General features: G+C 44.1%; 1 protein-coding gene across 1 annotated transcript in view; it reads left to right on the top strand.

Annotated features, from left to right (window-relative positions):
• LOC308671286 (disintegrin and metalloproteinase domain-containing protein 2-like) overlaps positions 1–22149 on the top strand; it is a gene marked incomplete at its 5' end in the record, with an annotated part of 40450 nt that extends 18301 nt beyond the window's left edge. The window contains 10 exons of the mRNA XM_081333392.1: positions 1098–1278; positions 2645–2740; positions 5511–5709; positions 8510–8615; positions 10257–10440; positions 11718–11798; positions 15275–15386; positions 16698–16881; positions 20581–20619; positions 22093–22149. Coding sequence (XP_081189518.1) covers positions 1098–1278; positions 2645–2740; positions 5511–5709; positions 8510–8615; positions 10257–10440; positions 11718–11798; positions 15275–15386; positions 16698–16881; positions 20581–20619; positions 22093–22099 — 1189 coding nt within the window. The 3' untranslated portion in view covers positions 22100–22149. The remainder of the gene's footprint in view (positions 1–1097; positions 1279–2644; positions 2741–5510; positions 5710–8509; positions 8616–10256; positions 10441–11717; positions 11799–15274; positions 15387–16697; positions 16882–20580; positions 20620–22092) is intronic.
• Positions 22150–27837: the final 5688 nt, after the last annotated feature.

Below are 27837 nucleotides of genomic sequence, written 5' to 3'. Positions count from 1 at the left end.
AGCCAGCCAGGAGCCTCAGCTGACCACGAGAGGTCAGGCAGAGGGATTCCCAGGCAAGGGGAATTCCCCTCCCTTTCCCTTCCCTGAAGTGACAAGCCCACGGGGCTTGACAACTCGAAGACGTGAAGGTACATCATCCCGAGTCCACGGCCTCCATGGGTTGGGCTTCCTGTTTCAAGGCCACTGGGCGGTTAAGGTTCCCCAATCCGGTGGTCAGGATGCATTACTGTTTTCCTTGTGGTGAATGAATGAATGAACCTTTATTGTCAAAGTACAACCATGTATACATTGAGATTGGCTGAGCCTCCCTTCGTGCCCCCACCCCCCAACAACTCACAGTGACAACAAACCCACCATGGCACTGTGGCAGAATGTCTTCCACTATCTGAGGGGTTGTCACAGAGTACAGGGGATTGGCTTATTCTCCAAAGCACCCGAGGGCAGGACAAGAATAATAGGTGGAAGCTTGTTAAGAAGAGATCCAACTGGAAGTAAGGAGAACTTTTCTGATAGTGAGAAGCGTTAAATCAGTGGAATAGCTTGCCTCTTGAGGTTGTGGAGGCTCCATCACAGTAGGCTTTCAAAAAGAGACTGGGCAACCACTTGACCAGGATGATATGAGGTCTTCTGTCTTGAGCAGCGGCTTGGCCTAGAAGACCTCTGAGGTCCTTCCAATTTTATTATTCCATGTTCTAAGCACAACAGGGGTGTCAAACTGCTGGCCTGCAGGCCGGTTTCATCATGCAGAAGCCGCGCCCACCCCCGTTGCTGGCAAGGCGAAAAAAGTGGCGATACGTCGCAACACGTCACGTGACACTGCGAGTTTAACACCCCTTGATGTATAAGGAGGGCAGCGCTTTCAACACAAAAGCACTTCCGTTATCTTGCTCGTGAGAACAATTAATCGGTGGAATAGCTTGCCTCTGGGGTTGTGGGTGCTCCATTGCTGGAGGTTTTCAAAAGGAGGCTGGGCAACCATTTGAGCGGGATGGCGTGAGGTTCCAGCCTTGAGTAGCGGGTTGGACTAGAAGACCTCCGAGGTCCCTTCCAGCCCTAGGAGTCTGCGTTCTATTCAGAGCTGTGTCTTTCCCTTCCAGACAGTCCAGTGGCATTAAATCCTTCAGCAGCTGCAGCGTCAAAGATTTTCAGAACTTCCTCCATTCTGCATTGTCGCAATGTCTTCAGAACAAGCCACAGTTTGATATCGCCTACCGAGCCCCCCTCTGTGGCAACCACGTGGTTGAAGATGGGGAGCAATGTGATTGTGGCACAGTGAAGGTTTGGAAGAAAAAAAAAAAGGGGTGGTGGGGGGAGAATCAGAGGAAAGAAAGATCTCTTCAAAATAAGAACTAAAAATAACGAGGATGATAGATAATTCAGTCCTGTTCTGGTAGTTCTCAACTTACAACCATCGCACTGATAAAAGTGACTTACAGGCCTTTTTCATACTTACAAGCATTGTAACATCCCCTATGGTCATGTGATCAAAATTCGGATGCTTGGCAACTGACTCATATTTATGACGGTCGCAGTGTCCCGGGGTCACGGGATCCCCTTTTGCGGACTTCTGACAAGCAAAGTCAGTGCCAGATTCACTTAACAGCCATTTTGCCAACTTAACAACTGCAGTGATTCACTTAACAACCGTGGCAAGAAAGGTCATAAAAGAGGGGCATAACTCGCCTAACAAATATCTTATTTAACAACAAAAGTTTTGGGCTCAGTTGTGGTCATAAGTTGAGGACTACCTGTAACCGAGACAGACATTTGAATTATTTTACACAAGATGTGATTATTATTATTTTTTTTTTAAAAAACTTGTTTATCCCAGGATTATAGAATGTAAAATCTAGAAGGGCTTCAGAAGACAATTTAGTCTTTCCATCCAGCTTTTTTCTGGCCTGTTCCATTCATGCCAGGTTATATACAGTTAATACATACAGGTCTGTCTGTCTGTCCGTCCGTCCATCCGTCTGACTGTCTGTTTGTCCCTGTGTCATCTATCTCCAAAATGGCTAACTCGGCCATTGTGTGTGAGTGTCCTTGCACATCCGTGCATGTGCCTAGAGAAATCCGAGGGTGCCATCTAGCGGTGTCAAGGATCCTGGTTTGTTGGCTTCCAGTTCAATGGATTAGTTATGATGAAAATTTACTTTCATTTAGACCAGGGGTAGACAACCTTGGCTCTTTTATGACTCGTGGACTTCAACTCCCAGAATTCCTGAGCCCTGGTTTAGACTGCGTGACAATCTCTTGTGCACCTCTAGAAAAAAGGGTTAATTCAGAAGCTGGATTAAAGGGGTTACACAGCCTCGGTGCTTTGTTTCCCATAGACCCTGGGTGGGTAGGGGAGTTTGAACTTCTGCCTATGGTGTCTCATGACCTTCTACTTCAGCTTATGGGACTGGTGTTCCCTGTCTCCATCCACGTTCCAAACATGCTGTGTGTTGGACAATTAATCAAATGGAACAGAGCTGTGGGTGCTCCATCGTTGGAGGTCGTCAAGAAAAGATTTGACATCTATTTAGTGCAGGATGTCTAGGAGCAAAGGGTTGAACTAGAAAACCTCCGAGGTCCCTTCCATCCATATATGATTCTGTGTTCTATGATGCTCAGCTCCCCCATATATTCCTTTCGTTTGCAGGAATGTGAAAACCATCCCTGCTGTGGATCGGATTGCACTTTGAAAGCAGGAATGAAGTGTGCCCAAGGAGACTGTTGTTTGCTGGGAAGCTGCAGGGTAAGTGCCAGCCAAGATGGAACGGAAGGGAAAGCATTCTCCTTTGTCACCTGCATCCTGGGGCCTCCACTGCACGGCTGCCATCTTGACTTTTTTTTGACCCCTCTGCCAAATATAGAATAACAGAGTTGGAAGGGATTAATTGTTCTCACTGACAGGAAATTTCTCCTTAGTTCTAGATTGGACCTCTCCTTGATAGGTTTCCATCTGTTACTTCTCGTCCTGTCTTCAGAGGCTTTTTGGAGAATTGTTGAATCTTCTCTTCTTTGTGACAGTTCCTCAAACACACAAACACACACACACACACACACCAGTCCTTCTCTTCATTAGATTAGACATACCCAGTTTGTGGCAGAGCAAAACTTCTCTCCGTCCACCTTTCCTATTTCACACGAGTTTATATTGTGGAAGTGTCTATAGACAAGCTACCGTGCCATCATGGATATCAAGAAGTTGTTGAATAAATTATGTTTATTGATTGATTGATTGATTGATTATATTTATATGCCGCCCTTCTCCCTAAGGACTCAGGGCGGCTCACAACAATAAAAACTAAAAAAGAACACGAAAATAGAAAATTTAAAAAAGAATTAAACAGTAGATATGTTCGATACGTAGTAATTTAACCCCATAAAACCAAATTTAAAACCATGGTCAGTCCAGGCCCGATTGTTGAAACATCCATGTCTTCAGGTCACGGCGAAAGGATCGAAGGTCAGGGGCCATCCGCAGCTCCGGAGGCAGCTCATTCCAGAGGGTGGGCACCCACAGAGAAGGCTCTCCCCCTGGGGGTCGCCAGCCGGCATTGCTTAACCGACGGCACCCTGAGAAGGCCGACTCTGTGGGAGCGAACCGGGCGATGGGAGGTTGACAATGGCAGCAGGTGGTCTCGCATTATGTAACTAGGGTGAAATACATGACTGATGTCACTCTCATGATAATTCGATAATTCCGATGATATTACTTGTCCCCTGCTCCTCTGTAAATCGGTGCTTATTTTTTTCCTTTTAAAAACCTTTTTTATGATCTCACATTTATTATTTTTATAAACAAATCAAAGCGGTGAGCATTTTATTTATTTGTTATTTATTCAACAAATTTATGTGGTCGCCCAACTTAAACACAGATACTTCTTGGTGACTTACAAGTTTAAACATAGCTAATACTCTTTCTTCTTCCTATTTTCCCCACAACAAAATCCCTATGAAGTGGGTTGGTCTGAGAGACAGTGACTGGCCCAAAGTTCCTCAGCCAGCATTCATGCCTAAGGTGGGACTAGAACTCACCGTCTCCTGGTGATTGGCACAAAATCATCCAGTCGGCTTTCATGGCTAAGGTAGGACTAGAACTCACCGACTCCTGGTGATTGGCCCAAAGTCACCCAGTCAGCTTTCATAGAAAATGCAGGACTAGAACTCACTATCTCCTGGTGATTGGCGCAAGGTCACCCAGCTGGCTTTCCTGCCCAAGGCGGAACTAGAACTTCCTGTTTCCTGGTGATTGGCCTAAAGTCACATAGTTGGCTTTCATGCCTAAAGCAGAACTAGAACTCACGATCTCCTGGTTGCTAGCCTGATGCCTTCACCAGTAGACCAAACTGGCTGTTTGTATAATTATTGCTTTCATTTCTGTGCTTGATGTGGATAATGAAACATTTCAAGAGAAGAACTGCAGGACTTCCCAATACTTTGGCGCCCCACTTCTTCCTAATATAATACAGGTAGTCCTTGACTTAGGACCACAACTGAGCCCAATGTTTCTGTTGCTATGTGAGACAGTTGTTCAGTGAGTTTTGCCCCATTTTACAACCTTTCTTGCCACAGATGTTAAGTGAATCACTGCAATTGTTAAGTTACTATCACGGTTGTTAAGTGAATCTGGCTTCCCCAATGACTTTCCTTGTAAGAAGGTCGTAAAAGGGGATCACGTGACCCTGGGACACTGTGACCGTCATAAATATGAGTCAGTTGCCCAGTGTCTGAATTTTGATTGCATGACTACGGGGATGCTGCAACGGTTGTACGTGTGGAAAATGATCATAAGTCACTTGTTGAAGTTGTAATTTTGAACGGTCAACTAAATGAATAGAATAGAATAGAATAGAATAGAATAGAATAGAATAGAATAGAATAGAATAGAATAGAATAGAATAGAATAGAATAGAATAGAATAGAATAGAATAGAATAGAATAGACCTTGGAGGTCTTCTAGTCCAGCCCCCTGCTCAAGTAGGAGAACCTATACCGTTATAGACAAGTGACTGTCTAGCCTCTTCTTAAAAATCTCCAGTGATGGAGCACCCACAATTTCTGGAGACAAGCTGTTCCACTGGTTGATTGTCCTCACTATCAGGAAGCTTCTCCTTAATTCCAGGTTGCTTCTCTCCTTGATCAGTTTCCAACCATTGTTACTCGTCCTTCCCTCTGGTGCTTTGGTGAACAACCTGGCCCCCCCCTGCCTTGTGGCAGCCCCTCAGATACTGGAACGCTGCTATCATGTCTCCCCTATTTCTTCTTTTCTTTAGACTGGGCAAACCCAAGTCCCGCAGCCGTTCTTCTTTCGTTTTAGTCTCCAGCCCTTTGATCATCTTAGTTGCTCTTCTCTGCATTTTTTCCAAACTCTCAACCTTTTTTTTGTGATATGGTGACCGAAATTGGCTGCAGTATTCCAGGTGTGGTCTCAGTAGGCTTTTATAAAGCGGTAATTACTGGTTATAGTTAATTGCAGGAGGTTTGCTGCAGTCTTTGCTTTGTTCTTTCTTGTCTTGCAGTTGAAGGCAAAAGGAACCTTATGCAGAGAACTGGAGGACTCGGAATGTGATCTCAAAGAGTTTTGCAATGGTACCTCTGCAGAATGCTCGGAAAACCATTACGTCGAGGATGGACACTGGTGCGAACACCAAACTGGAGTTTGCATGAGAGGAAGGTGCCAAAGTGCGGATCGATGGTGCCGAAAAATATTCGGATCACGTAATAAATGTTTCTCTCCATTTAACCTCTTTGCTTTCCATCTTTGTTCTTTTCCACTGTGCTTTTGTAAACGGGCGTGGAACTGTTCTTGGGATAGAGAAGGAATAAACAAGCCATGGAGAGGGACTTGCAGATTACTCAGTCCTGAGATAAAGGGAAGGGGGCAGAAAGAAACTCAGAGTAACCCCACCTTCCTTTTGTTCCTTTTGTTCAGTAAGAGACAGGGAGAAACATGGGCAGACTTTCTGCCTTCTTACAATAAAAGACATTCATGGACTATCTGCCATCCATCCCTGTGTCTTAGTACGATGGACCTCAAGGGCTAACATCAATCTTGAAAGCCTCTCCCAGTTTTTCTCTGCTCTCTCTTATCAAACCAAGCAGGGCTATTTTGATTTTCTTTCTCACGATTCCCTCTTTCTCAGCCCTGGGAGGTCATTTCTAAAAGTCTCCCAAGACAACTCCCAGACACTTTTGTTGGCTTTCTCTCCTTCCTTCTCTATCACCATGGTCAGCTGCACATCCCTTTGCGTTCTCATTTCCCCCCCTCTCCACTCCTCTTGACGTCGTGCAGTTTCCAGGCTTTCCCCCCCATTCAAACCTGGAAGTGGGGAATAAGCCAAACATGTCTGTGTGTGTGTGTGTGTGTGCGCGTCAGAGAGAGAGAGAGAGAGAGAGAGAGAGAGAGAGAGAGAGAGAGAGAGAGAGAGAGAGAGAGAGAGAGAGAGAGAGAGAGAGAGAGAGGAGGGGGGGGCAAGATTTTTTTGAGTTAACATTTTCCTGGTTGCTCATAGCTCTTCCTAATAGTTGTATATGTATATCCTTTTCCATAATAAAGTTTATATGCATTTATTATAATATATCCTTATATTAAGAGGATTTTTTTCTCTTTTCCTTCCTTCCTTCCTTCCTTCCTTCCTTCCTTCCTTCCTTCCTTCCTTCCCTCCTTCCTTCCTTCCTTCCGCCTTCCCTCCCCTCCCTCCCTCCTTCTCCCTCCCTCCCTTCCTTCCTTCCTTCCTTCCTTCCTTCCTTCCTTCCTTCCTTCCTTCCTTCCTCCCTTCCTTCCTTCCTCCCTTCCTTCTTCCCCTTGGTCCTTTCTTCCTTACATTCCACTGTTCCCATTCCTTAACCCTCCCTCCCTTCAGCGGAGGATGAGAAATAAGATGTTCCTGTCTTTCCTGCTTGCCCCTTTGCGTTCTCATTTGTCAGGGTTGGGAAACTGACAAATCACGGAGGAGCACGTTCTTCTCCATTTGGGTTAATCCAACCAGGAATGTCTGAAGATTATGGTAGAAAAAGTCAAGATCTCTGTGATGGTGCAATCAAAGCCCTGCCTTTACAAATGTGTGTTACAACCCTGATTTTATGAGAGGAGGATAAACTTCCAAAAACTGCTCCTGTTTCCTTTCTGAAGCTTCTGGATTGAACATGGTTGAGAGAATAAGGGGCCCGCTTCATTTGGAAAGATCTCTTTTCTTTGAAGTTGGGCACCAATGACGTCTTGAAATCTACCAGATTTGTGGAGAGAAGAGAGAGAGAGAGAGGGGGGGGTGGGTGGGAGGATGGATGGAACATCATCAGTGAAACATCACAAGTGAAAGCTCTGCAAGAAAACAGCCAAGTTCAGAGAGCACCAAAGTCCCCTCATTCAACCTTGAGCTACAAAACTTTTCCTCTAAAAGGTTTCTAAAAGGTCATCTGCCAGAGAAACTTCTAATAATTTGGCTTCATGGGATGAACAAAGGGCAGATAGAATTATTTAATTCTCCCCTTCTAACACCATGGTGCTATTATTATTTCTCATTAATTTGCAGAGAGAGAGAGAGAGAGAGAGAGAGAGAGAGAAAGAGAGAGAGAGAGAGAGAGAGAGAGAGAAGGGGGGGCGGATTGGTGGATGGAACATTGATCGGAATTTATCCTGGGCAAGAAGAAATTTTCTCACGCATTTACTTCCAAGAAAAAAATATTAGGAGCAACTCCATAGAGGGCGCTCACCCTCCATCAGCTGGCGCTAAAGCCTGGCTGAATTTAATCAGCTTTCAGCTGTTTATGGAAGGCAAACACGGCAGGGGCTGCCCCAACCTGGGGCAGAGTAGCAGAGTGCTACAAACATTGGGACATTGTGCTATCAAATCCACCCCCATTTATTTCTTGGGGGGGCAGTACTCTCAGCAGACCCCCCCGCCCTCAAAATAGCCAGAATGGGTCGTTGAAGGAAAAAAAAATCTTCATCAGCGTCCAGTCCAAGCTGGGAATAAACTAGAATAAACAACACGGCGACTGCTTTAGAAAGAAGGTTGTTGTTTATTCCCAGCTTGGACTGGACCCTGATGAAGATTTCCAACAGGGTCTTCTTCTTCTTCTTCTTCTTCTTCTTCTTCTTCTTCTTCTTCTTCTTCTTCTTCTTCTTCTTCTTCTTCTTCTTCTTCTTCTTCTTCTTCTTCTTCTTCTTCTTCCTCTTCCACTTCCTCTTCCTCCTCTTCTTCTTCTTTTTCTTCTTCTTCTTCTTCTTCTTCTTCTTCTTCTTCTTCTTCTTCTTCTTCTTCTTCTTCTTCTTCTTCTTCTTCTTCTTCTTCTTCTTCTTCTTCTTCTTCTTCTTCTTCCACTTCCTCTTCTTCTTCTTCTTCCTCTTCTTCTTCTTCTTCTTCTTCTTCTTCTTCTTCTTCTTCTTCTTCTTCTTCTTCTTCTTCTTCTTCTTCTTCTTCTTCTTCTTCTTCTTCTTCTTCTTCTTCTTCTTCTTCTTCTTCTTCTCATATTTTGAACTCTCTAGTAAGTTTTGGACCTGTACTGTGTTTTGCAGAATCCAGAAGTGGATCTCTTCAATGCTATGAAGAAATTAACAGTCAAAAGGACAGGATGGGCCACTGTGGTTCGACTGCAAGAGGATACCAGGACTGTCAGTGGCAGTATGTCGCAACACAAGCACAACTAACTAGACGCCAAGGCGCTGCTCTGAGGCTGCTGTCGTTCTCTTGAACTCTCTCCCAAGGGTTATGCTGTGGATAGTTGCACAGTAGTGAAATCAGGCTGCTGGGTTGCCAGGGTGGAGAATGTATTTGTTAGAAGTCAGAATTCGTCCAATCCCAAAATAAGGCTAATAGTACACGCAGTCCTCAACGTACGACCACAACATTTGTGTGTTGCCAAATGAGATGTTAAGTGAGTTTTTCCCATTTTATGACCTTTCTTGCCACAGTTGTTAGGTGAATCTGGCTTCCCCATTGACTTTGCTAGTCAGAAAGTCGTAAAAGGGGATGACATGATCCCCAGGACCTCTTTAATGATTTTCCACCCATTGCTTCTTGTACTGTCCTCGGGTGCTTTGGAGAATAGATTGACACCCTCTCTTCTTTGTGGCAGCCCTTTAAATATTAGAACTCTACTGTCATGTCACCCCTGGTCCTTGATAGCAGTTATCAAGTAGAGTCCCCTAGTCCTTGACAGCAGCTCCCATAGCCCTCAGAACAGGGGCCTTCAAACTTGGCCCTTTTATGACTTGTGGACTTAAATTCCCAGAGGAATTCTGGGAGTTGAAGTCCACAAGTCATAAAAGGGCCAAGTTTGAAGACCCCTGTCTCAGAATGACATAGCCTCTCATCCCCCTCACAAGACTTGATGTCAAGCATGTTGTAGATATTATACTGTATATATTATACATTTATCGCTGGATTCAAAAGTTATGTGAAGGTATGACATGACTTCACCTATACAAAGTGTTGTGTGAATCCAGCCCATTTGACACCTTCTTTTGGTCTGGTGCCTTAATTTTGGGCAGGAAGTTCATATGAACCTGGAAGGAAAAGCAGTTGTCGCAAATTAGATGAGTGCAAGTAGTAGCTAGCTAGTGGAGGTTTATGATGTTCTTTGCCCGGTGAGTTCTAGCATTTTGGGGATAAGCAAAAGCCATGTGGGTTACCTTTATGGACATAAAATCCAGCCAAGAACCACAATAAGCCCTCACAAACGTCTCCTAAATCATATTGCTAAGATTTGGGAGCAGACATTTTGATACTCCATCTTTCCTTTTCATATAACAATAGAAATAGAATCATAGGGCTGGGAGGGGCCCTGGAGGTCTTCTAGTCCAACCCCCTTCCCGGGGCAGGAGTCCTTATTCCATTCTGGACAAACAGTTGTCCAAACTTTTCTTAAAACCCCCCAACATGGGAGTTACCCAAACCTCAGGGTGGCAAGCTGTTTCTTCTCTTAACCTCCTTAACTCCCAAGTTAAGCACATTGCTAAGCACATTGATTTGTGCTTTAGATTGTAAGCCGCCCTGAGTCTTCGGAGAAGGGCGGGATATAAATGGGATTAAAATTAAAAAAATTAAAATTAATTCCCCCTCACCCCAAAAGGCACAGTCTTCTATTCTGAAACAAACCTGGCTTAACAAAAAAGGGAACAAACAAACAGATGTTCCCCTGTCCTCAAACAAATCCACCATATGCTGGCCGAGATTAGAGCATTTGTTCTTTGGGACATCCGGGGTCATCACTTGACTGTGAAACTCTGCTCCACTCTCTGTGTCTTTATATGCCACTTGCAGAGACTTGAGGTGTGGCAAGCTGGTCTGCGACTATCCGAACAGGGTTCCTTTCTTTCTGGAAAACGCCGCCATCATTTATGCCAAAGTGCAGAATCGCTTATGTGTCACTTTAGATTATTTGAAGGGGCCAGGAATAAGAGACCCATTTCTGATTCACGATGGCACCGTCTGTGGAGACAACAAGGTAAAAGCTTGCATTTGGGTTACAAGAGCCATCTGATATGAGATGAGATGATGAGATGAGATGAGATGAGATAAGATAAGATAAGATAAGATAAGATAAGATAAGATAACCTTTATTGTCATTTTTTTTTACAAAAACAACAAAAATGAAATTTAGTTGCCCGCTCTCAGAGTGGAACACAGACATGACACACACCTAACCATACTATAGACACATGTATTAGACCCACACCCTTACATATACATAACAAATAAATATTAAATATTTATTTATCTGATATGGGGGTCTGTCCTAGGGGCCCGTCAGAATGGATCAACTAGCTAGCTAGTGCAGGGGTCTTCAAACCTGGCCCCTTTATGACTTGTGGACTTCAACTCCCAGAATTCCTCAACCAGGCACGCGTGCCTGGCTGAGGAATTCTGGGAGCTGAAGTCCACAAGTCACAAAAGGGCCAAGTCTGAAGACCCCTGAGCTAGTGGGTCAATGAATAGTTTTCTTCCAATATTTCTCCTCTACCCCAAGGGGATCCAAAAAGTCAAAATAGCGCTTGGCCTTGGTTGAGCAAAGGAAAAATAAATAAATTTGGCCTCTCCCCCCACCATCTCTCTCCGTCTCCCTCCCTCTCTCTCTCTCACACACAAGCACATTACTTCCCTGGCCACTAGTATTGAATGATATTCTAGTTCTGATTGTGTAGGTTGTATTTAGCTAAATCCTTTATGTGGGGTCCTTGGTGCTCTGTGAGTTTGTTTGTTTTCTTACAGTTGGCCCTGGCGAATTGTCCCACTTTGAGTTTAAACATGCTTTGAATGAGCATATGTCTATCATTGGGGGAAAATTAAACAAATAAATAAATCAACAACAACAACAATAAATTAAAAATAAATAAAAAAATAAATAAAAACCTATACTCGAAACACTGGCAAACATCCGCATCTGCCTATACCAGGTCCTTGATAGGCAGACAAAGTGCTAAATCCATTCTGAACATCCGGCTGACTGTGGAAGGGGCCAAAAAAAAATAAATTAATGAATGAATGAAAAAGAAAAGCAAACCAAACCTCAAAGGGCAGACGTGATGCCCCACTGGGTCTTTGCTACCGTCAGTTTGTTCCTATGTTTCCAAAAGCCAGGTCATCCAAAATGGTTCTTAATTCAGCCGTTTAATCCTACTCATTTCCATCAAACATAAGCTTCAGTCTCTAATTTTGTCAAATAATTGCTTTCTATTTATTTTTTAATTTGAACTAACCCCCCCCTTTTTTTTCCTCTCTAAGGTTTGCATGAATCAGAAGTGCGTAGATCGAGCTGTAATAAGAATGGCCTGTGATGCAGAAAGAAAGTGTCACGGGAAAGGAGTGAGTTAAAAATAAAATCTGGAGTGTCGAAGGGATTGTTCACTATTGCACACATTTAACCGTCCCTCGTACTCCTGGGGGAATTATAAGATGTGTCCCTTTTGAGGAGTGGCAAATGATCACTCCTTTGGGGTGGAGGGTAAGGCTTCAGCTGGTGCAGAATGCGGCCGCGCGAGTTGTGATGGGGGTTTCCCGACACTCCCATGTAACACCTCTACTCCGCGAGCTGCATTGGCTTCCGGTTGCCCTCCGGGTGAGATTCAAGGTGCTGGTGATGACCTATAAAGCCCTTAATGGCTTGGGTCCGGGATATCTGAGGGAACACCTGCTGCCGGCATCAAGTTCCCTTCGTCCAGTGCACTCCCACAGGGAGGGTCTTCTCAGGGTGCCACCGGTAAGAGATTGCCAGCGGACGACACCCAGTGATAGGGCCTTCTCAGTGGGGGCGCCTGCCCTCTGGAACCAGCTGCCCGTGGAGCTTAGGACTGCCCCCGACCTTCGTTCATTTCGCCAGGACCTGAAGACCTGGCTCTTTGAGCTTTCCGGCCCAGGCTGAGAGTTTTAATCGGGGTTTTTTATATATTTTTTCCAGGGATTAAATTTAATCTTTTTAATCGTTTTTAATTTTTGTATCAATGTTTTAAGTACCCTGTAAACCGCCCTGAGTCCTTCGGGAAAGGGCGGTATATAAATTCAATAAAATAAAATAAATAAATAAATTTGGGCTGGGTGACATGACTAGCAGTGCTCCCATATTTGAGAGGCTGCCCCAGAGAGGCGGGGGACAATCTTATTTCCCAAAGGACCCAAAGGCCAGACAAGGAACAACGGATGGAAGCTGATCAAGGAGAGGGTTCAGCCTAGAAATAAGCAGAAATTTTCGGACAGTGAAACAATCAGCCAGTGGAACGACCTACCTCCAGAATTTGGGAATGTTCAAACACCGGAGGCTTTCAAGAAGAGTCTGGACATTCAATTATCAGAAATGGTGTAACGTCTCCTTCTTGAGCTGGGGGTTGGACTGGAAGACCTGCAAGGTCCCTTCCAACTCTGCTAATTTGTATTCTGCAATTAAACAGAAATTGGATAAAAAAAACCCAGTATAAACATGTCCTGTAAATGTTAAACAGGCAGGATTTTTTTTTCATTCAGTGAAAACACCCCGGACCACTTTTTTTTGGAATTTGAACAAGATGGATGAAAATGCTGTTCCTAGAAGAAAAAAAGGGGGGAGATCAGAATTGGTCCTCCCCCTCCCATCAAAGTAGTTAAGTTTGACTCCTTTGACTGTGTAGACTTCGACCCCCCCAAAGTTCTCGGCAGTAGAAAAAGTGGCTGTGGGGATGTGGGATCTGGAAAGCTCTCAAGAAAATGGTACCTGATAGATTCCTAACGAGACCAAAGCAGATAACAAAATTAACGTTCTAGCCTTGAGGCGATTGTGGATGATAGAGAGCTGAATCTTTGTTGCATGGCAGTTTAGGCAGAAAACTACTTCAGAATATAGCTCCAGGAAGGACTAAGTTTTAATGCTGAGTATGCCAAGCAGCTTAAGCCTCTTTCCAATCCTAGTCATGCCATTCAGAACAATTGAAATAACTAATTAGAAGCAAAGAAATGTACCACAGTGAAGACAAATATACATGTTCTAGGATAAACTCCAGAAGAGTGATCAACCCAGACTGGATCTTGCAAATGTACAATATCGACAATTAGATCTTCTTCCTTATGACAGAAGGAACAGCAGCTCCATAAAGATCAGGGTTAGGCAACCTTGGCTCTTTTATAACTCATGGACTTTGACTCCCAGAATTCCTGAGTCAGCATAGCTTGAGGTTGCCTAACCCTGTACTAAACCATCTCAATCCTCCCAGCGGACAAAAACAAACAAACCACAGTTAGCATGGATGTGGTACAGTAGTACTCACGCCAAACACAATTTAACTGCTGAGTTAGAGAGAAGCCTATAAACTTTGACACAGAAGTTGGGCGAGCAAAGCAAGCAAACGCTCAAGAAAAGGACAAATCACACAGAACAATGTCATATGAAAAGCTGTGGAGCAGTCATCCCGCATTTCAACGGGCGCCTTAAAATACACAGCCCTGATCCAAAGGTGCTTTTTTGAAAGGCAACTGGGGGCTTTGTTTTTCCTTGAAGATGTTTTGCTTCTCATCCAAGAAGCTTCTTCGGTTCTGACTGAAATTGGAGGATGGAATGACTTACCTATTCCTCGCCGTCATCTGGTTATTGTTAGCACTCTTTTGGGGGGCCACTGAGGCCACTTGGAGGTTTATCTGTGCCCTCAGAGTCCCCCTGAATAGTGCAGATGTGTGTGGAGCCTGCTGAATGGATGGGGTTGTAAACAGGAGATAGTTGGTGTCGTATCCCTTCCCCCCTCCCGAAAGAGTGCTAACAACCAGACAACTGCAAGAATATAAATTATTCCATCCTCCGCCATTCAGTCAGAACTGAAGAAGCTTCTTGGATGAGAAGCGAAATGTCTTCAAGGAAAAACAAAGTCCTGTTGCCTTTTGTAAAAGTAACTTTGGGACAGCCATGGCCTGGATGACTGAGAATCTCCTCAGACATACATATTTTTATTTATATTTTATTTACTCTACGTTTTTTTAAAAAATGAGATAGGAAACCGACATGCAGCTTTTTGCTAACTTTGGGTGATACTGAAAACATTAAGCAGAGTTCAGTTGAATAGAACTTGATTAGGGCGGTAAGGTAGATCATAGAATTGTGGAATCATAGGCTTGGAAGGGACCCTAGAGGTCTTCTAGTCCAACACCCTACTTGAGCAGGAGACCATCTACCATTCCAGAGAAGTAGATGCCCAATGTCTTCTTAAAAACCTCCAGTAATGGAGCACCCACAACTTCTGCAGGCAGGGTGTTCCACTGATTAATTGCTCTCACTGTCAGGGAATTTCTCCTTAGTTCCAGGTTGGATCCCTCTTTAATGAGCTTCCGCCCGTTACTTCTTGGGGAAGTTTTAGATGAAACGCTGAGAAAAAAAAATCTACAAGGCAACAGTGAATCATTTTCACGGGGCTGCTAAAAATGTGCACGGCTTTGCTCCTGAAGACAAGGGAGGCAAATGAAACGTGGCCTCAGGGGGCCTCAGGCACATTTCCAACACATACCCAGAGGCATTCTTAGGACATGATAATCATGGGGGGACATGGCCAGTGCTTTCAATGTACATGTGCAAAGGAATATCCCAGAGGAATAAAACCCTGCAAAACGGAAGTCAGCAGAGAGGATCCTGGGAGGCTTAAAGGGATGGTGGTACCAGTAAATTGACAGCCATTTTGTGAGGGTGCCCTGTGGGAACCTCCGATGCAAAACTATCAAGGGTTCCTGTGTTCCGCAGGATTGGAAGAGTGGGTGGGAAATGCTGGAGGGGAAGAGTAATCAGGGAAATAATGAGGTTTTTCTTCCCTCCCTCCTCCTTGGCTACAATCCAGAAGTGCAACAACAGAGGCAATTGTCACTGCGACGTAGGCTGGGCTCCCCCTGACTGCAACGTAGCGGACGAAGGAGGCTTAGGTGGAAGCATCGATAGCACTTTCCGAAGTGGTGGGTTTCTTCACTTCTACATATTTTAAACCAGGCTTTTTAAGAAGAAGAAGAAGTTGTGCTTAACACGCGTGTCGCAGACAGGGGTGTCCGCAGGGGATCTATGACAATTCGCCATGGGACAAATCACCTCAGGACCAGAGTTACACTAGTGCCGAAGAAATTACTGCAATAGAATCATTAAAGAAAGGATGCCAGAGGAGGGACAAAATGAAATGTGAATGGCCAAACAATTAAAATATTTTTTTAAAAATTATTTTAAATAATTAAGTTGAACTGCTATAATGCAGATGACCCCCATCACAGCTGCAGGAAGATTTCTGTCACACATTCCTCCCTCCCTCCCTCCCTCCTTCCCTCCCTCCCTCCCTCCCTCCCTCCCTCTTCTCTCTCTCTCTTTTTTCTTCCCTTCCCTCCCCTCCCCTCCCCTTCCTCCTTTCCCTTTTCCATTTTACAAGGGTTTTTTTGGAGGGGCGTACGCTTCAAAGAGGGACGCAGTGGCTCAGTGGGTTAGGACGCTGAGCTTGTCGATCAGAAGGTCGGCAGTTTGGCGGGTCGAATCAGTGCCGCGTAACAGAGTGAGCGCCTGTTACACGTCCCAGCTTCTGCCAACCTAGCAGTTTGAAAGCACGTAAAAATGCAAGTAGAAGAATAAGGACCACTACGGTGGGAAGGTAACAGCGTTCTGTGCGCCTTTGGCGTCTAGTCATGCTGGCCACATGACCACGGAGATGTCCTCGGACAAGCGCTGACTCTTCGGCTTTGAAATGGAGATAAGCACCGGCCCCTAGAGTTGGAAACGACTAGCACGCATGTGCAGGGGAACCTTAACTTTACCTTTACCTTTACGCTTCAAATAGAACTATTGGTAGTATAATTTTATTACCATGCTTGAAGTTCCACTTTTGGCTTGAATGTTTTCCCAAGCCCAGATTTTGCCTGATTCAAGAGTTCAAGACCTTGTCTCAATATTTTCACAGACGTGGCAGGATTCATCCCCAAGTCAGCTGTTGCTATCACAGATCCCACACAGCTATGCGTGACTTTAAGGAGTTTTGTTCGTAAATGTAGGGTTTTCATATAAAACTGTAATCGCAATTTATCTTGGTTTGGAAAGCCGTTCGAAGTTGCATCGTATTTGCTATTGAAAGATGTGCAGAAAGGTTATTAATTGCCTTCTGGAGTCAGTTGAAACAATTGACCCTTTTAGGTGCTCGATAAGACTTGATTATCTGAAGGAATTAGGAATTTTAGGGATAAGTTACGTATTTTCGCTAGAAGAATTTTACATTGTATTTCTTCCCTTGCTAGGTTTAGTCCGGATCGATCATCAGCCCAAAAAGTTTTCAACAAGAAACTGGCTTCTTGTGGGTTTCTTTGTCTTTCTGCCTGTGGTGATTGGCGCCATCCTTCTGGCCATCAAACTGAGACAAGCTTTATTACATCCCAGTGTGGAGGAGGAAAAAAATGAGGAGGAAGAATATGATACAGAAGGGTAAAATAACGAGACTGGAATCCTCAGTGCAACCTTTTCAGGATAAGAGAATAACAGAGTTGGAAGGGACCTTGGGGGTCTTCTCGTCCAGCCCCCCGCTTAACAGTCTTCTTTTGGGGGAGGGGAGATGAAATTGGAAGAATATTTTGCTTTTGCAAACCGGATGGGCTGTTCCGGGGAGCACTTGTAGACCATTTAATGGAGCGTTCTCCAACTGTGGCCATTGTTATTTTTATTGATTTATTTATTAGTCTTATATGCTTAGTCTTAGAGGCGACTCCAGGCCAGGGGTAGGCAAACTTGGCTCTTTTATGACTCGTGGACTTCAACTCCCAGAATTCCTGAACGTTGAAGTCCACGAGTCATAAAAGAGCCAAGGTTGCCTACCCCTGCTTATATCATCCTGGCCAAATGCCCAGTCTCTTTTTGAAAACCTCCTGTGATGCAGCACTCACAACTCCAGGAGGCAAGCTATTCCATCGATTAATTGTTCGCACTAAAGGGAGTCCTCAACTTACAACAGTTCATTTAGTGACTGTTCACAATTACAACAGCACTGGGAAAAAGTGACTTCTGACTGTTTTTCACACTTACAACCATTGCCACATCCCCATGGTCACATGGTCAAAATTCACACGGCCACTTTTGGCAACTGGGTCATACTTACGACATTTGCCATGTCCTCTCTCTCTCTCTCTGTGTATGTGTGTGTGTGTGTGTGTGTGATGTGATCCCCTTTTATCATCTTCCGACAAATAAAGTCAAGGTAGAAGCCAGCTTCGCTTAGCCACCATATTTCTAATTTAATGACCGCAGTGATTCACTTAACAACTGTGTCAAGAAAGGTCATAAAAAGGGGCAAAGCTGACTTAACAATTGTCCCACCTAGCCACAGAAATTTTGGGCTCAATTGTGGTCATGCCTCGAGGATTCCCTGTATCAGAAAATTTCTCCTTACTTCTAAGTTGGATCTTCCTTTTAACAAGCTTCCCTCCCATATTTCTTGTCCTGCCCTCTGGTGCTTTGTGGAATGAATCTATCCCCTCTTCTCTGTGACAGCCTCTCAAGTACTGGAAGACAGTTATTATGTGCCCCCCCAATCCTAGGGGGATTAGAGCTAGACATAACTAGCCCCCCCAAACGTTCGTCATACATGTATCACCACACTAATTCCACCTTCTTGCCTTTCCTGACCTCCCATGCCATAGTTTCCCAAACGGATGATAGTTTGGAAAACGGGAAGAACATTTTCTCCATGGGGAGTAAAATTTTGCTTCCTACCCCACTCAAAGGTTAAAATGGCTCGACGTTCTTCAGCCTGGATTTTCTGCAATAGTTGGACTGGAGAAGCAGGCAATGCCCAGCTTTGTTGTTGTTGTTAGCTGCGAAGTCGTGTCCGACCCATCGCGACCCTATGGACAACATTCCTCCAGGCCTTCCTGTCTTCTACCATCTTCTGGAGTCCATTTAAGCTCACGCCTACTGCTTCAGTGACTCCATCCAGCCACCTCATTCTCTGTCGTCCCCTTCTTCTATTGCCCTCGATCTTTCCCAGCATTAGGCTCTTCTCCAGTGAGTCCTTCCTTCTCATTAGGTGGCCAAAGTATTTGAGTTTTAGCTTCAGGATCTGGCCTTCTAAAGAGCAGTCAGGATTGATCTCCTCTAGGACTGACCGGTTTGATCGCCTTGCAGTCCAAGGGACTCGCAGGAGTCTTCTCCAGCACCATAGTTCAAAGGCCTCAATTCTTTGGCGCTCAGCCTTTCTTATGGTCCAACTTTCACTGCCATACATTGCAACTGGGAAGACCATAGCCTTGACTATACGCACTTTTGTTGACAGGGTGATGTCTCTGCTTTTTAGTGTGCTGTCTAGATTTGCCATGGCTTTCCTCCCCAGGAGCAAGCGTCTTTTAATTTCTTGGCTACAGTCCCCATCTGCAGTGATCTTGGAGCCCAGGAAAACAAAATCTGTCACTACCTCCATTTCTTCCCCATCTATTTGCCAGGAATTGAGAGGGCCAGTTGCCATGATCTTGGTTTTCTTAATGTTAAGTTTCAACCCAAGTTTTGCACTCTCCTTCTTCACCCGCAACAAGAGGCTCTTTAGTTCTTCTTCACTTTCTGCCATTAGAGTGGTATCATCTGCGTATCTTAGGTTGTTGATATTTCTTCCGGCAATCTTAATTCCAACTTTTGATTCATCTAGCCCTGCCTTTCTCATGATGTGCTCTGCATATAAGTTAAATAGGCAGGGCGACAGTATACAGCCTTGCCGGACTCCTTTCCCAATTTTGAACCAATCAGTGGTTCCGTGTCCAGTTCTCACTGTTGCTTCTTGACCCGCATATAGGTTTCTCAAGAGACAAATAAGATGGTCTGGTACTCCCATCTCTTTAAGAACTTGCCACAGTTTGTTATGATCCACACAATCAAAGGCTTTAGCATAGTCAATGAAGCAGAAGTAGATGTTTTTCTGGAACTCCCTAGCTTTCTCCATGATCCAGCGTATGTTGGCAATTTGATCTCTAGTTCCTCTGCCTCTTCGAAATCCTGCCTGTACTTCTGGTAGTTCTCGATCCACATACTGCTGAAGTCTAGCTTGTAGGATTTTAAGCATGACTTTACTAGCATGAGAAATGAGTGCAATGGTGCGATAGTTTGAACATTCTTTGGCACTGCCTTTCTTTGGAATTGGAATGTAAACTGATCTTTTCCAATCCTGTGGCCACTGTTGAGTTTTCCAAATTTGCTGGCAAATTGAGTGTAGCACTTTTACTGCACTGTCTTTTAAGATTTTGAATAGCTCAGCTGGAATACTGTCACCTCCACTAGCTTTGTTGTTGCTCAGCTTTTCTAAGGCCCACTTCACCTCACATTCTAGGATGTCTGGCTCGAGGTCAGTGACCACATCATTGTGATTATCTGGGACGTTAAGCTCATTCTTGTATAGTTCTTCTGTGTAATTTTGCCACCTCTTCTTAATCTCTTCTGCCTCTGTTAGGTCCCTGCCATTTTGGTCCTTTATCATGCCCATTTTTGCATGAAACGTTCCCTTCATCTCTCCAATTGTCTTGAAAAGATCTCTGGTCCTCCCTATTCTATTGTTTTCTTCTATTTCTTTGCACTGTTCATTTAAGAAGGCATTCTTATCTCTTCTAGCTATTCTCTGGAATTCTGCATTCAATTGGGCATATCTATGTTTTTCTCCCTTGCCTTTCGCTTCCCTCCTTTCCTCAGCTATTTGCAAAGCTTCCTCAGACAGCCATTTTGCTTTCTTGCATTTCTTTTTCTTTGGGATAGTTTTGGTTGCTACCTGTTGTACAATGTCGCGAACCTCTGTCCATAGTTCTTCAGGCACTCTGTCTATCAGATCTAATTCCTTAAATCTATTTGTCACCTCTACTGTATATTCAACAGGGATATGATTTAATTCATACCTGACTGGCCTAGTGCTTTTCCCTACTTTCTTCAGTTTAAGCCTAAACTTTGCAAGGAGAAGCTCATGGTCTGAGCCACAGTCAGCTCCTGGTCTTGTTTTTACCGACTGTATAGAGCTTCTCCATCTTTGGCTGCAGAGCATATAGTCAATCTGATTTCTGTGTTGACCGTCTGGTGATGCCCAGCTTAGAATGCCGCTAAGTTTCACGTTGTTTCCCAAAGGATTATTTTTAAAATGTGTATCTTTTCTCCTTTTTTCAGGTCCAAGTTTCAGGAATCCCATCAGCCAGAGAGTGAAAGGTAGATTTCTGATCCTTAATTCTACGCCTGCCCCTCTTTTCTTTTTGCTTGGATAAGAGGGAACACCACGGCTGAGTCCATTCACACGGCCAGGGATTCCAGGTGCCTCTGGCGAAACCCACCTCTGAAACTTAAGAAAACCATCTCTCAGGGCCCACTTCAAAACCTCATCCTAAGAAAGCAGAACTCGAGGAAGTGGTTTCTTCCAAAAGGAACTTTTATTAGGAGAAGCTGATAGCAGGCATAATAGACAGGATCTGAGGGTTTCTAACCCCCCCCCCCCCCGATCAATAGGTTAAAAGAGTCCCAAGCAAACTCCACCCCAGTAGTTCATCTGGTCGGTTCAAACAGACCAATCCTCAGGTGTTAAGTCCATTGTGGGAAAAGAGCTGATAACACTGGTCGTTCCCAGGCTCCTAGCGATGTTGTTGGGTCTTTGCACCTTCTCTTCCAAAACGGGACATAAGCCAGATGGCTGGAGGCACATGCTTTTCTCACCCCAAGGTAACATCAAGGGAGAGGCACTTCAAAGAACAAGTATGCAGAGACAGCGAAAGAGATGCATTGCAGCGATAGAGAGAAACAAAGAGACAGCCCGCAGAACCCAGAGTAGTGCAAGAATTAGAAATAGGAAAAAGGTCCCCCCCACTTAATCATACGGGTTCTGACATTATCATCTGTCCATCGGGACAATTCTAAGCTCAGTGGCCATGCCAAGGAATTCTGAGCCCCGGAGAGAACGCTCAGCTCAATATCCACGCTGAGAAATTTGGAGATGTGACCGCCCAACCTATCTGGGTATACAGGTCATCCTTGACTTACAACAGTTCATTTAGTGATTGTGGAAGTTACAACAGCACTGAAAAAAGTGGCGTAGGACCATTTTTCACACGACCGTTGCAGCATGCCCAGGGTCACGGGATCAACATCCAGACGCTTGGGCAACTGACTCCTATTTATGACATTGCAGCATCCTCATAGTCACAGGGTCAAAAATTCGGATGCTTAACCACTGGCTCATATTTATGATGGTCACAGTGTCCCGGGGTCATGTTGTGAGCCGCCCTGAGTCCTTAGGGAGAAGGGCGGCATATTAATTTAATAAATTCAATTCAATTCAATTCAATCCTGTCCCTCCAGTGATTAGGCAGGCAGAAGGCTGTTCTGCATCAGCTAGATGTGTTTTAAATTTTATCGCCCTCTGCTCTTGACTGATCAGCAGTGAAAATCACTCCATCCCTAATTTTGGTGACGGCCCAAGGGATCTAAGCTGGGAAGAGAGGCCTCATAGCTTAGATTTATGGTTTTGAATACCTCCCTTGTGAGACCCAACGAGCTAATTTGTAATGTTTGAAATAGCACAGGAATGGTGCTGTATGTTGGAAAGAAGAAACAGCAACCACTTTGCACAAATTTTCCACTCAGTGTCTTATTTCCACTAACTCTCTCCTCTGTTTATATTCTTTCTTACAGTGTATAGGCAGTGACCACAGACGTTGCCAGAAGCTGACCCAATTTCCAAAGGGCTGCAAAAAGATCACTTCTCCTCATCAGGAAATGCAAAGCAATTTATTTCCCTTCTGTCGGAGCCCTTCGCTCCATCTCTTTCTTTATACCGTAATATAATTATTCAAACATTTCAGTATCTACAATAAAATGCATTTGTGCTATACTACTTTGACCTAAAATGTTTGCCCTGGGCGGAGTACGTGGGCCAGAGGAAAGATGGGGCGAGTTACGAGTGCGGTGAATCTGCCCCCCAAAAGGCGTGCTTCTGACTGGCAGAGTTTGAGAATAATGGATTTTAAAATGGATTTTATTTAGCCCACCAGCATGGACTTGAGACCCAGCCTAGTTAAAAATCCCAGCAGCCTGCCAGCGCCTTGAAGTGTGTGCCGGAGTATCTAAAGATTGGAGAACAATTACCAGTGAAATGTCACAACTGGGAGGAAGGAATGAGTTTACAGGGTATCCTCGGTTTACAACTGTTCGTTTAGTGACCATTTGAGAAAAGTGGCGTATGAGCAGTCCTCATATTTACAACCATTGCAGCATCCGCATGGCCACGTGATCAGAATTGGGACTTCTGGCCACTGGCTCATATTTATGACGGTCGCAATGTCCCGGGGTCACCTGATCCCCTTTTGTGACCTCCTGACAGGCAAAATCGCTTAACAGCTGTGTTATTAACCTTAGAAGTGTTGCGATTCCCTTAACAACGGTGACAAGCAAAGTCGTAAGATGAGATAAAACTCACTTAACAACTGTCTTGCTTAACAGTGTTGGGCTGAATTGTGGTGGTAAATCGAGGATTACCTGTATAAAGTATTACCTTTATAAATCATTTTTTTAGGACAATGCATCTCCCTGTCACCCTTATTAGCTAGACCAGATGGGAAACGTAACCAGATTTGCTAATTCTAGTTGATTGTTCAGCTAAGTTAAAAGAGTCTTGCAAACCTGAGCGTGCAATTCTCCCTCTTCTCTTTCTCCTCCTGGTCCCTTCTGGGCCTCTTGTCCCTCCTATTATCCAGCTGAGGACTGTTCTGCCTCTTATCTGATTGTTCCCTCAGCAACATCTCCTCCCCACATCCTTCCAATGTTTTCCCCACATATCATTACACTCCCCTTCCCAAAGACAAATATTATATAGCAGATATGACGTTAGGCTCACAAAGTAGAAATGCAAACACAATGGAAAAAAGCAGGCAGATGAGCTATGTGCATTCTTATGGACAGATAATAAATAATAAAAGAATATAGAATAAGGGAGCTGGAAGGGACCTTAGAGATCTTCTAGTCCAACCCCCTGCTCAGGGAGGAAACCCTATACCATTTCAGGCAAATAGAATTGTCCAGCGAATGAAAGCAAACATCCAAATTCACCTTCAGAGTTTAAAAGCCTGAGTTAGTTGGAGAAAAGGTTCCGTAAATGCAAGCCTCAGGAAAGAAATCCTGTTGGTCATGTTCACCAAACCCCATCAACAGACCAGAAAAGATGCACATGGAGAACTAAGATCAACCAATCAACCTCAACTAAAATATAAGTTTAAATTTACGTTTTAGAAACTCAGTCACACTAGCAAGAACTGTCTAGGAAGAAGAACTAGAAGATCTCCATGGTCCCTTATGGCCCTATGATTCTTTATTTATTTATTTTATTTATTTTATTACATTTATATACCGCCCTTTCCCGAAGGACATACATGTAGACATCTCCTTGGCTTTTGCTGCCGTTTACACATGTTCTTTTGCGAGCTGCATGTAGAATGCATGTGACTCTCCCTCCATAGGAAAGAATTTGAAAAAGCAGCAACTTATCTAGTATGAGAGTAGCTGCAAACAGGTTTCTATCTACACAGGAAGAGCAGAGTCCATTTTGATTTTTCTGTTCTGAACCATAACCTTAGTAATTGCCAGGATCACCCATCAGTTCTGAGCAGTAAGAAAAAAACTTCTTGTCGTGGAAATGTAGAATATGCAATAGGACGAATTCATGAAAACCTAAAAGAATGTGGCTATTTCAATGAGTCTGTTCCTTAGAACATAGAACAAAGAACTTCAGAGTTGAAAGTGACGTCGGAGGTCTTCTAATCCAGCCCTCTGCTTGAGCAGGAGACCCCATACCATTTCAGAGAACTGTCTGTCCTTAAAAGACTCCAGTGATAGAGCACCCATGAGTTTTGAAGGCAAGTTGTTCCACTGCTTGATTGTTCTCACTGTCAGGAAATTTCTCCGTAATTCTAGGTTGCTTCTCTCCTTGGCTAGTTTCCATTCATTGCTTCTTGCCCTGCCTTCTGGTGCTTTGGAAATAACTTGATCCCCCTCTTCTTTGTGGCTATTCCACAAATGTTGGAACAGGACTTTCATGTGACCCTTAGCCCTTTCTTTTATTAGAGTAGACATACTCACTCTGTGCAACTATTCATCATATGTTTGAGCCTCCAGCCCCCTAATCCAGGGGTCTTCAAACTTGGCCCTTTTATGACTTGTGGACTTCAACTGCCAGAATTCCTCAGAAGACCCCTGCCCTAATCATTCTTGTTGCTCTTCTCTGCACTCTTTCCAGAGTGCAGAGAAGAGCAGCTTCTTAAAGTAGCTGCATCCTTTTTCAGACTCGTGAAACCATTAAAAAAAACACCATGGCTGCTTTAAAAATGGCTTGATGATGTGTTTCTATACATTTGGAAGCCTGTCTTCTGCACAATTTTTGGATTATGCTGAGAATTAAAGCATATTTTGTCCTTCTTATGCAGACAATTTCATTCCAAAACTGGTTTAATGCCTTCATCCAGATACCACAAAATATTCTCTTGGTCTATCTTTGCCCCTTTAGTACAATTTTTTTTTCAATATTGGAAAAATGAAAAAGGTGCTGGGGTTTAGTGGGTTGGTTAACATGGCTTATCTAGGAAAGCTTTAGAATCCTTTCCAGCCTTTTCATTCTTCAGTTTACAATGCTGAGTAAAACAATCCCAAGGAAATGCCTCTAAAACTGATAAAAACAACCCTGGTTAAGTAGTATTATGGAAATCGCTTTTCAATATTAGTTAAGATGGTTGGTGTTGGGTAATGGTAAAGGTAAAGGTTCCCCCGCACATGCGTGCTAGTTGTTTCCGACTCTAGGGGCCGGTGCTCATCTCCGTTTCAAAGCCGAAGAGCCAGCGCTTGTCCGAGGACGTCTCTGTGGTCATGTGGCCGGCATGACTAGACGCCAAAGGCGCACGGAACGCTGTTACCTTCCCACCGTAGTGGTCCCTATTTTTCTACTTGCATTTTGACGTGCTTTCGAACTGCTAGGTTGGCAGGAGCTGGGACGAGTAACAGGCGCTCACTCTGCTACGTGGCACTCGGGATTTGACCCGCCAAACTGCCGACCTTCTGATCGACAAGCTCAGCGTCCTAACCCACTGAGCAACTGCATCCCTTTCTGTTGGGTAATACATCCCCTTTTATTACCCCATTAAATAAAGCAGGGTTGTCCAGCCTTGGTAACTTTAAGACTTTTGTACTTTAACATGGCTGGGGAATTCTGGGAGTTGAAGCCCACAGGTCTTAAAGTTGCCAAGGTTGGTTGCCCCTGAGTTAAAGCAAGGCTGCGTAGCCGGAGACTTACTACATATTACTAACTACCAGCGCCTTTCACCATGGACTTTTTGCATAAAATGGAAAAATGTGAATTTATGATGTGGATTATTAGATGGGATAGATTATAAGTTTAAGTTTAAGTTTATTGAATTTATATACTGCCCTTTTCCCGTAGGACTCAGGGCAGTTTACAAGGTAATTAAAAACGTCAATACAATACAAAAGTTAAAAACAATTAAAAATAATTAAATTTGATCCCTGAAAAATCCCAAATTAAAAACTCTCAGCCTGGGCCGGAAAGCTCAAAGAGCCAGGTCTTCAGGTCCCGGTGGAATGAACGAAGGTCGGGGGCAGTCCTAAGCTCCACAGGCAGCTGGTTCCAGAGGGCAGGCGCACCCACTGAGAAGGCCCTCCCCCTGGGTGTTATCCGCCAGCAGTCTTTTACTGGCAGCACCCTGAGAAGGCCCTCCCTGTGGGAGCGCACAGGACAAAGGGAACTTGATGCCGGCAGCAGGTGTTCCCTCAAATATCCCGGACCCAAACCATTTAGGGCTTTATAGGTCATATAAAGAAAGAAGGTCATATACAGTAGGTCATTTATAGAAAGAAGAGAGTCAAGTTGTAGGCTTAGCAAGAAGTAAATTTATAATTGTGCTTATAAACTGGTGTAAAGAAGATTGGAAGCCATATGATTGTATTTTAAAGCTGCCAAGGTTGACAAACACTGTACTCCTTATTTAGAATACTGAATACAGAAAAATGGAGTTGGACGGGACCTTGGAGGTTTTCTAGTCTACTCCCGGCTCAACCTCTTTGTTGTTTTTTTTTGCATTGTGGTGACAAAACTGGATGCAATATTCCAAATGTGGTCTTACCAGTGCAGTCCAAAGCGGTACCAACACTTCACTTGATCTTTGAATACATCTTGCATTAGAAGGAAGGCTTGAAGAGAGTCAGAATCCTAAAATGGTACAACTTTTTAAAATGTCAGTGTTTCCCACATACAACTGCAATCAGAATGGCTGAGGATAACAGTTTGCTGATCATTCCCTTCCTGACTGTTGTGAAATACATCTAGTTAAACACTAGCCCTTAATTCTGAATTGACATTTCAATGTTTACATCAGCGTATGCAAAATGTTCTTGGATCAGCCCCTTCGACAATATGCAAATAACCACCCTAGATTAAGTGTCCAGCAAGTCACTGAGATCTACTGATGGGAGCAATGGAATTCCAAAGTCTCAAGAAGGGATTATTTCCCATCATCTCTTCATATCCAACCTTTCTACTGGAAGCAACCAAGCATTGAACTTTGGACATCCCTATGCAAACTCCGGGTTCTGCTGCTGAGGCTTGGCTCACCTCGGCCTACCGACAACCTCCTTGTAAACTTGCAGAACAAGAAGAACCTGAGTGTTGGAGAAAGAGCGTTTCTGCAATTCAGACTAACAAATGTTTAATCCAGCATTCTCCCCAGGTAAACAGAGATGAGAGGGTGATTACCCAGGGCAGACATCAGATGATAGGGATTTGTCCAGTTTGATAGCTGAACTAGAAGTTCAGCTGAACCTCTCCAGAATTTCTGATTTCCTACAATCAAGGAACTGTCAAACAAGCTAACATTAAACAGCCCAACCAAAGAATCTCCAAGACCATTCCCACCAACACTGATGGGGGAAGAGCAAACCCCACTTCCTACTAGCCCTGATGATGTTACCTAGTTTGGCAATGAAAGGTCTGCAAGAAAACAACCAAGCTCAGAGAGCACCAAGGACCCCTCATTTCATCCTTGAGCTACAAATATTCTCCTTTATTGGTACGACTGTTGCCCATTCCCCTTCAGGTTGATGTGTGTATATGTGGCACACGGATTGCCTTTCCAAATACTCAGTCAAAGCCCTCTGGAGAGCATGGAGTGCAGCACCATAGAGAAATGTCTCTAGCATTTTAATTCTACCAGTTTTCACCCAGTTTTTTTTTAAAGACAATGTGCTTTGAAATACTGTTTTGAATTAGAGTTATGCAGATGTTTGATTATCAGAATAGAATAACAGAATAATAGAGTTGGAAGGGACTTTGGAGGTCATCTAGTCCAATCCCCTGCTCAAGTAGGAAACCCTATACCGTTT

Source organism: Vipera berus, assembly GCF_964194415.1.
Source record: "Vipera berus genome assembly, chromosome: 8".
Taxonomy (NCBI): Eukaryota; Metazoa; Chordata; class Lepidosauria; order Squamata; family Viperidae; genus Vipera; species Vipera berus.
Note: the sequence above shows the minus strand (reverse complement) of the source record. Positions and strands in the feature narration are given on the sequence as shown.